Source organism: Pieris rapae, chromosome 14 (assembly GCF_905147795.1).
Source record: "Pieris rapae chromosome 14, ilPieRapa1.1, whole genome shotgun sequence".
NCBI classification, from domain to species: Eukaryota; Metazoa; Arthropoda; class Insecta; order Lepidoptera; family Pieridae; genus Pieris; species Pieris rapae.
Window position 1 is genome coordinate 6,370,784 of NC_059522.1, and position 10,119 is coordinate 6,380,902.

The 10,119-nt window shown below is 31.9% G+C and overlaps 2 protein-coding genes across 2 annotated transcripts; one reads left to right on the forward strand and one right to left on the reverse strand.

Moving 5' to 3' along the window:
* The first annotated feature begins 1,115 nt into the window (after nucleotides 1-1,115).
* Nucleotides 1,116-4,384, forward strand: LOC110997340 (nischarin). The gene is made up of 4 exons (XM_022265457.2): nucleotides 1,116-1,774; nucleotides 2,051-2,297; nucleotides 2,575-2,693; nucleotides 3,432-4,384. The coding sequence occupies exons 1-4, from the start codon at nucleotides 1,334-1,336 to the stop codon at nucleotides 4,020-4,022; spliced, it is 1,398 nt and encodes a 465-aa protein (XP_022121149.2). The 5' UTR covers nucleotides 1,116-1,333; the 3' UTR covers nucleotides 4,023-4,384.
* A 1,741-nt stretch (nucleotides 4,385-6,125) lies between these two features.
* LOC110997342 (regucalcin) lies at nucleotides 6,126-9,573 on the reverse strand. The gene is made up of 6 exons (XM_022265460.2): nucleotides 9,388-9,573; nucleotides 8,942-9,092; nucleotides 7,866-8,063; nucleotides 7,139-7,363; nucleotides 6,614-6,729; nucleotides 6,126-6,384 (listed from the first exon to the last, which is right to left on the reverse strand). Exons 1-6 carry the CDS (start codon nucleotides 9,487-9,489, stop codon nucleotides 6,151-6,153), a joined length of 1,026 nt encoding a protein of 341 aa, XP_022121152.2. The 5' UTR covers nucleotides 9,490-9,573; the 3' UTR covers nucleotides 6,126-6,150.
* Nucleotides 9,574-10,119: the final 546 nt, after the last annotated feature.

The window sequence follows — 10,119 nt, forward strand, 5'->3', positions numbered from 1 at the left end:
TTTCACTTAAACTGGACTTGACACACACTGCAACTGAACTTATGATCGTTTAGGGATGCTTTTCTTTATGGTTAGTTGGTTGTGTTAAAATAAAACTCCCTAATTGATTGCAGAGAAGATGTAAAGATGGAAGTTAAAAGTTTCTTAAAAATTAATGAGAAACAAGTCTTAGGTACTATTTAAAACAAAGAAAGACATTAATTTTTTACTCATTCACCCTATTTATCAGGTCTCTGAATGATATAAGGATTTATTTCCTATTATACTTGAAATTGTTGTGATTGTTTAGAGCAAAACGAACATAAAATACTAGTGACATAAACACTAAATTGAGTAAATGTAATTTATGCAAATCAATCAATATTGTAGGATTGTTTATGAAATTAATTAAAGTGGGTAGATCATTATCATTGTGAGACTAGCAGTGAGGAAGAGAGGTGACAGTCGGTTAAGACTGTTCGTGCACCTCGACTCATCCAAAGACAATGCGTTTTGTTTTTTTTTTTCAAAGGAATCTCGCTGTTGGCCTTAAGGACCTTTACAGCTAAGCTCAGCCTGAATTGGCGTGCCGATACAGCGACGAGGAGGGTTTTTATACATCCAAAACGTAGTGGGACAATGACGTCAGGTGCACGTGCACACGTGCCGCTAGCGTTCGATAACGCTGTCTCATTTGTACCAACTACAAACTACCAATAAATGCCTACAAATGTAAAATCACGGATACCATTATACTGTATATAAACAGGAACCAACTTTATTTGGAATACAATCTCAGGTTTTGTTTTATTTTATTTATTAGCCGGATACAAAGTCATGAGCAAATCACAGGTTTAGTACAGCAGTGCTACTAGACAAATCAAATGTAACACTAAACTATATACCACTTACGCGACTATGACTAGCTAATACACATACATATTTATATTGAGGCGATGAGTGATTACTTCTTTATTGCCTATAGGTTTATCATTTCTTTACAAATTATTATTTATTAAATTATCTAGTACAATGCCCACAGAGTATATTTTAATATGTAACTGGATAACTGAAACGCTTGTATCCAATTCAATTTCGTATATGACAATAATAACATTAAAAAATATATCAGACATCCCTGGTATTATTTTGAATGAAGTATTATCTTAACTTTTAGCCAAATAAACAAACTACTAATAAACGAATAAAAATGAAGTATATTTAAACATTGATTTATAAAAAAGTGATTTGCGTTTTTATTAAAAAAATATTGTATTTTGACTAACTGTAAAAAATATGAAAATATTGTGCTGACTAATATTTGTTACGTATTATAATTTACAAATAAAGCACTATGGCATCCTTTTTAAATCATAGAAATGATAGTTCCGTTTATATAGAAGAAGCTATCACCAAGGATAACGTAACTTATTATAAAATTATTGTTAAAGTCGGTTTTGTGCAGTGGGACGTATGGCATCGCTACAGTGATTTTGTAGAACTTCACGACAAACTCGTCCGCGATTATGGCATTGAACGGGATTTGCTTCCGCCTAAGAAGGTCATTCGTAACAAAACACCAAAATTTATTGAACACAGACGAGAAGGACTCTATGAGTATCTCAAAAATATATTTATCTTTTTGAATTTGACCATGCCTTCAGAATTTGCTCATTTCCTGGACTTCCATTTATATGATATATTCTTTTTGCTACAAGATTTAGCAAAGAAACTATTTTTAGAAGGTGACAAAATGTTACAGAATGAGAAATCCCATAAATTCACACCATTAGAGGTTAGTTGAATATTAGTATGTGTATCTTACCAGAATATGTATATTGTTATATACTTATTATTACTTGTCATAAATGGATAAAATTTAAAGATTCTTGGATTTTATTCCTCTTATATATAAGATTATAAGATTCATGTTTGTATAAATTGTAACTTATACATACACCATGTATTTATAAGTTAAGAATGTTACTTTATGTATTTTTCATGTATAGCTAAACAAACAAAAATGGCAAGGCCAAATATTTTCTATATAATGTCCTTTTCCTTTTTTCAGCTCCATGCTATCAGTGAAAGATTTAAAATAGCTTGTCCACCAACAGAGAAACTGGATCAAATGTATGACTTTAGTCATATTTTGGACTTTTGTTCCCAAATAACATCTTTGAGTATAGAGGGTAGTTATCAAATTCTTGGCACCAGTAATATTGTGCCAAATGATTTAAAGTTTGATCTTATACCCTTTAAGTCTTTGATGGATTTAAAAATTCTTGGTGTGCCTATGGCCTGTATACAAAGTGTTGGTTAGTATTTTTAGAGTATCATCACTAATGGCAATTATGGTTTAATATTTCACTACAATTCTATATTTTTTATTATAATAATAGTAATAAAAGACTTTTATTCTGAAATAGTATTTAAAAAATATTATTTATTGTTACTATATAATTTGACATACTATATAGGGCTGAGAGATGTACATAATATATAGACATATAAATATATCTACAAAGACTGCTGCAATCTGCATATAAATGCAGGAAAAGAATAGTAACTAAAATTGTATTATTTTGTTTCCAGGGAGCTTACGAGCATCATTGTGTACATTATCAGTATTGACTGCTACAGTTGTATCTCTTAATGAATTTCTATTAGTGGATGTTCTACATAAGGACCCATCAAGTATTACAGATTCTATGGTAAGTTAATAATCAAATATATATTTTAAAAAAATACAGACTTAGACAAAATATAAAGAAATAATTAATTTTTCATACAACTATAAATGGTTTTAGGATTGGTAAAGGAAATGAAACAAAAAGTATTTAATAGAATTAGTTGTAGTGTTATCACTGCAACAATTCAACACTGTTATCACAATGCTTAATGTGTCATGCCAACATATGCTAGATAGGTCAATGCTGTGGCCTTTCATTTAATATACTGATTATTAGATTTAGGTTATAGTCTCTTTAGTATCAAAACACTATATATCTCTTGCACATTCCTTATTTACTCTATTGAAACTGCATCATATGCAACAAATATACATATTTAAACAGTCAAAATCGGTTATGGATGTATATATATATATATCGGAAAAACTGATAGTTGTATTACAATGCCAATGTCATTATTACATACATACAATAGAATTTAGCCAGGGCCTTTAATTTTTGTCAATATAACTGGTATGTTGAAACATATTTTTCTAATGTCATGGATCTAAAAGTGATGCCGCTACAGCCCCTGGTCTTTTTTAATTGTAACCTTAATCAGCAAGGTGAAACCTCAAAAATCAAATTACAAAAAATATGCCCAATATTATATGTTGTGGTTATCAGTTTTGTTTTGTAAGGGATTCAGCCGATTTAATTCACTAATTATAAACATTTTACATGAATCATTTTCTTGACACTCGCTTATTCTCTTTTCAGATATGGAAAAAATTGACAATCATTAATTTCTCAAGCAACAACATAAACAAAATTGACTGGGCTATCCGCCTGGTACCAAAGTTGCAACATCTCAACCTATCATCAAACAAGTTGACAGAACTGTGTGATATATCTTGCCTCCATGATCTCCAAGTATTAAATTTATCAATGAATAATTTCAGTACTTGTGACAATTGGCATGCTAAAATTGGTAACATTGTTAAAATTGATTTATCACAGAATAAGGTTCAATCATTGCAGGGTTTTTCTAGATTGTATTCATTGGAAAGTTTAGATTTAAGTTGTAATGTAATCACAGATGTTGAAGAGGTCCAGCATATATGCAAGTTGCCTTGTTTAGAATATCTATGGTTGACAGCAAATCCTGTGGCCACAACCATTGATTATAGAGTGAAGGTCATAGAGCAATTTAATGCCAGAATGTCAGAGCTTTGCTTAGATAATGAAAAAGCGTCCGAAAAAGAATTGGATACCGCAAGAGTTTTGCAAGCATTAAGAGTAGTAAAGGAGGGTAAAACTCCAAGTTTCTTGCAAAATAATCACACAAGTCATAGTTTTCATAGAAGTTGACAATTTATGTTTTTATTAGTTAATTCTAATAAAAACATAAATTATGTTAACATATAGTATTTGATACTTTATGTATTGTGTTTTGTTTGTATTTAGAAAAGCATTCCGTTTTTAAAATGATTTTTATTTGCATAGCATAATGCAATTATTGTTGAAAATATACACAATTTCTGTTTAAAGACTTCTACTTACACTCTAAAAGATTATATGTGTAGAATCTGAAAATAGTAAGATATTTTCCATCAAGAGATTATGCCACTTGATTTGTCAACTTCAGATCAAAGATGAATTAAAATATAGTGTTCTCTGACGTTTCTCAAAGACAAATAAGTTTGTCTAAGATTTGAGATCCTGAGGTAAAAGTATGTAAAACAATGGCGATGGATACAGCGAGCGTAAATAAGAAAAATCATGACCTCAAAGTCAAAATGTATATGTTTAAGACAATTTTATAAACTACAACTACAACTAGTAACAACATATTAATTTTGTGATACAAGGCAACTTCCTGTCCTATATTTTGTTAAATCTAATTATAACACTCTAAAGTTACTAATCTTAACTAATATTATAGATTACTTTTGACTTGGATAAATATCCTTTTTTTAGACTGGTTTTGTGAAACAGAAACCCGTCATAATGGTGATGTTTATATGAGACTATAGATAATTATAGTGAATATATGATATTTTATTGTTTAAGTTATTTTAGAGCAAATGTATATTAGCTATGGTTTAAAAAATGCTTCTGGAATTTTAATCAGATGACCATCCTTATAAAAGATGGAATTCTAATTGCAGAACATATTATAAGAATCCGATAGATATTAAGCAAAAAAGATTTACGTTACAATTTGTATCGAATTTTTATGTTTTATAAGAGGTATGCCAGTCTGTAGACACCATTATTAATTAAGTAATTAGAAAAAACGCCCTTTTTCTTGTACATTTAGTTTGAAATTTACTAAAAACAGGGTTATGTAAAACAGAAACCTTTTTTTATTAAGGCTTTTTTGACCAGTCGCCAGTGTGTTTGAGTTTGCACCAAATGGTGAAAGCTATCGTTTTTTAATAGTATTATACTTGTGATTTTATTGTAAAACATATGATATGCGTTTTAATAAATATATTTACGTTATAGATTTGTTTTAATAGATTCATTAAAATCTACAGTAATGTTAATTCCGTTACACATTTAGTTATTGACTATTTATTATTTTTTTGCTTTTTCTTATAATAAATGTATTTATCATAGCTTGATTTCTGTCACAATCAGCTGTTACTTTATGAATAACCAGCGGTCACCTTGTTTAACCTTCCTACACTGAGTAGTTAACTTTTTTGACTAATGGTTAGATATTTGACCATTAATAACTCTTACCACGGATCAAAAAACGCATTTTGCTGAATTTTAACTATTAGTAACGATATTTGACCAATAGTTGAGTTAACTACGGATCAAAAAACTGGCCCTAAAGGTGCATTTATTATAGTTAAAAATGTCCTTTCTTTTTTCTTGCAGATGCTATGCTAGTATTCTGTCTTAGTATACTGTCGTGTGGGCCCTACTGGAATTTACCATGTATAAATAAAGAAAAAGTACTGTTGTGCCTAGGAATGCTGCTTTATCAAATAAGTTTAGTTCACTGTCCTTAACTTTCAGTTTACGAATATCTCGCTTTATGCCAGTAAATGTAGTTGTAAATTTAATACATTTTGTTTTATTCTTAGCAGTAATTTACATTGAACTAGTTAACTAAACGAAAGTTTGAAGAATTGTTTACATCGTCCAATCGCTTTTCCTATAGTCTGAAGAATTAATACCTATTATATATAGTTTACGGTATAGAATTGTTTTCTTTAAAACATTATTTTAAAAGAGGAAAAGACATTCTTGCTAACCCTTTCTTTACGAGAGCTATGCACTACAACGGCGTCCACAGCCACAGCCGACACTAGAGAAGAAGCTGTGTCAGCGAGCTTAAGCAACGTCTGTAGTCTGTAAGTACCAGTATCCGAAAATTACGAAGTTTTGTATGCAATTTTGAGATAGTTCTCTTATATTTAATAAAAAACGGGCAAAAAAAGATAATAAACAAAATAAAACAAGGTTAAGAAATTGTTTTTATTTAATAACTATCCGCATTGTCGTATCTAAATGTATGCGCGGGAACTCCTCGGCTGCCAGTATTCTTTATCGTAAAGATGGCGCCTGCGAACGGTTCGATGACGTCTTTTTCTCGTCCCGTGGTGACATAAAGTTCATCTAAATCAGGGCCTCCCCAACAAATAGAGGTTGTTCGTACGCCGGGCAGCTTGTACCCATATATAACTTGTCTTGCCTCTGGGTCTATGTGCAGTATCTGGAAGAGAAGTACATAAGGAAATCGGCTTTGAAACTAGTAAATATAGAAAAAATATAAGTAATATAAATTAAATATATTACATATTATGTAATTAAAATTCAAATTTTATCTCAAGATAGAATTAAAACTTTTTGTCCTCAACAAAAAATTCAGAGTAGAAAACGAGGTATTTGTGAAAATAAAGTTATCTTTATCGGTTTCAAAATACAATTGTGAAAATACTTACAGTTCCGCCAAACATAAGAGCGACCCACAAGTGTCCATCACTGTCGATTGTCAAGCCATCCGGTATTGCCTCATCGTATCCATAGGTTGTTATGTCCAAAATTGTTCGTCTGCCACCTTTTATGCGCAATAATTTAATTAGTGCTAAACTCTTTTAAAGCATGGACGAATTATCAGACGAAATTTGATTACGTCAGGGCCTATGAGAATGATCAATTGACAATCTATACCGAGACTATACCGAAGTAGGTGGTTGTTCTTTCGATTAATTTTTTAACTGTTTATTTTTTAAGGAATTTAACGAAATTTGAATTGTGCTGTAGTTGTGGCTTTACTTTCTTTATCCATACATTGTGAAACAGGCCCTTAAGAAACAATATTTTTGAAAAAGTGTGTGTAATAATTTTTATTTATAGTTAATTAGGATATATACCTTGTTAAAAATTAATTTGTACAATAATAAGGTATACTTTTACAATTAGAACTGATAATGTTACTAATAGTTATTAAATCTGAAAGAACTTACTAATTTCCCCTCTCTGCGCGTCATAATCAAACGCCTCGATCTTTTGAGTAGCCGAATCGACATAGTACATAATAGTATTATTCAATGAAAATGCCAATCCGTTAGATATAGAAACCGGGCGTAGGACGACGCGTGGTTCGACGTAACCCTCTTGATCCGGTTCAAAACTATATAAAGTTGCCTTGTCGGGTTGTACGTCATCACCTATTTGTGGGCCTTTAGTACCTGACGAGGGAAAAATAAAGCGTATAACGATCGTTCGCTGGCTTTGTACAAGTGTTTTTTGTTTGGATGTTTTAACACTTGCCCGTAAATCGTACGTTATAGGAAAACGTCGTCAGAAAACCGACATATCTGAGAGAGAGAGAGACAGAGATCTGACAAAGGCTCATTATGCTTACCATTGGGTTGCTTGTGCAAAGAAAGTAAATTAAATAAAAATGACTTTATGTTAGTTTTGGATGTCCAATTACAAAAAAAAAAGACTTTTCCTTTTTATTTTTCTTCACGTGTTTTCTCTCTCGTTCATTATAACTTACTTCCTTCTATCTTCAGGGTAATAATCAAGGAGTATAAATTTGGTTAGAACGGGAGAGTAATATCGTACAGAAAAAATATTAGGTTAAGGGACACAGTAATTTGCTGCCCCCTTAGTACAAGAAAATAAGAAGTAAAGATTATACTTTATCAAAACCTGAGAAAAATCACAGTTAAGTTGATTTCATACCAGCCCAAAACCGTCCTTCGCCATCTGGCTTTCCTTCATTTATGATATTGTCAGGCAGTCCTTGGTCTACCGTAGTGAGAAGTCTCAAAGCTGCATCACCCGTTACATTCCAATCAAGCAAGTATAACGCGGAACGAACCGCTACTAATAACCTTCGAGAACCAGCTACTAAAGATACTACATTCACTTGACCGTAATCTAAAAAAAGGTTTATACTGTTAGTATGGCAAACATCTTGAACAAATGTCAGATGCAGAAGCGATTTTTAGGTGTCACTGAGAAATCGCCGTGGAAATCAGTTGACGTTTGTATCCCGCGCTGCGATGCGATGCGCAAATTTCCCTCCACTTAATGTTCAAGAAGTTTGCCGGTATTTGTAATGCTATGACCAAGATTGAAGGAACCAGGCATATATCAATATTGGGCACAACATTTCACTGGAATAAATGAATTAATGCTGAGAATGTCAAGCTGAAGTGGACAGACGTATTTCTCAGGCATGGGCAGCTTTTGGAGCGAATGAAGATATGATGCGGTACCTCTTTCTATAGCACTGAAAAGAAAGGTCTTCAATCAGTAAATCCTGGTTATCTTCACTTATGTACGATATATACGAGCCGTTTGCACGATAGAAATCCTGAAAGTAGTGCGGCGGGCGATGGAGACCGCTTCAATACATTTGTTTCCCAAAACAAGGCGATCGCTCTGATCCAACTATAGTTCTATATCTAGTTATGTCTATTATAACCTCCTCGTTCTCCAAATGAATAGAAACCTATATAAACGGCCAGCTCTTGCGGTATCTAGAGGAACACCAGCTGATAAGATATGGCTTTAGCCGTGATCGCTCAGCTGATTATGTTCTCATTTACCTTACACATTGGTGGGCAGAGGCAATTGAGTCCAAGGAAGAGGCGCTGGCGGTAAGTTTGGACATATTGAAAGCCTTCGATCGGGTATGGCACAGAACACTTCTTAAGCTTAAGATTAAAAATAAAATTTTGTTCACTAATCCTAATTACATCTGTTACCAGGTAACATCAAAGCCATTTTATAATTAATCAAGATGTACATACCAATATGTTTAGTGTATAATTTCTTGGTGGCATAATCATAACGATGCACATTTTGACCGTGCACATCTACAAAGAATAGTGATTGCGTATCAACATCCCAAACTGGACTCTCGGCGTGCGCGAATATTGCCGGCTTGTCATTTACGTATATCTGATGAATGTTAATTGTCTTTATCAAAAGAGATTTTAAGAATATTTTATAAGCTTTAAGTAGTCTGAACAAACATTCAGACAAATCCGTCCGGTCAAAAAAGCCCGAATCCATTTTGTGCCTTAGAAACAGAACGTAAAAATTTTAAGTCCCAACTCGATTTTATAACAAAAAAATATTTCAGATTTGGATAGATAGGATAGAAATGGCCATCAATTGGATAAGAACATTGGCTTATTAATGGTCTCTTTATATTAATAAAATGCGCTCTGATAGTCAAACAAGTTATACTTACTGGAGCCATTTTATAGAATGTTTTATGCTTTTTCGCCTGTGATGTCATTATAAGGGTTGATAGTATGAATGCCCGAACAACATTTGTAAAAACATTCTCCATTATAAATATAGGAATAAACAATTCACTCAAGAACCGATCCTGTTGATGAAAAACCGATTTCTAGTAACAATGAATGCTGCGATATTTTTCTTTTGAAACAATGAGAAAACGTATGAATGGATGAAAAAAAGGAAAAATTCTTACTATCGTAGTTTTTTATTTCTTAAGTCACATTTACAGTTTTCAACCACTTCCTTTCAAAACATCGAACTTTCAATATAAACTTAGTGAAAAAAAATTCTACCAAGATATTATATAAAACATTATAATTATTTGACAGATCTTAAAGGGTAAAGTATATGTTAAAAGATGCGATACAATTCACGTTAACATAAGCATATTACTTACTAGTTAAATTGAAAACAACTTAGCTGATCTGAAATAGAAAAGCACGTAAGTGATAAAACTAAGTTACAAAAAGCTTTAAATAAATTACGAAATATATTTTTTTATATGTTTTGCTCCATATTGTTAATAACCACATTATATTATTAATAACCCACCCAAAAGTCTCATTATCAAAACTTTTATGCGACCACTAACATTTACGCTTTTTTATGGTTACGTAGAAACTTATTTCTAAACAGTGAATCTAACGTGATTAACTCTTGAACTAATAACTTCTCTTGA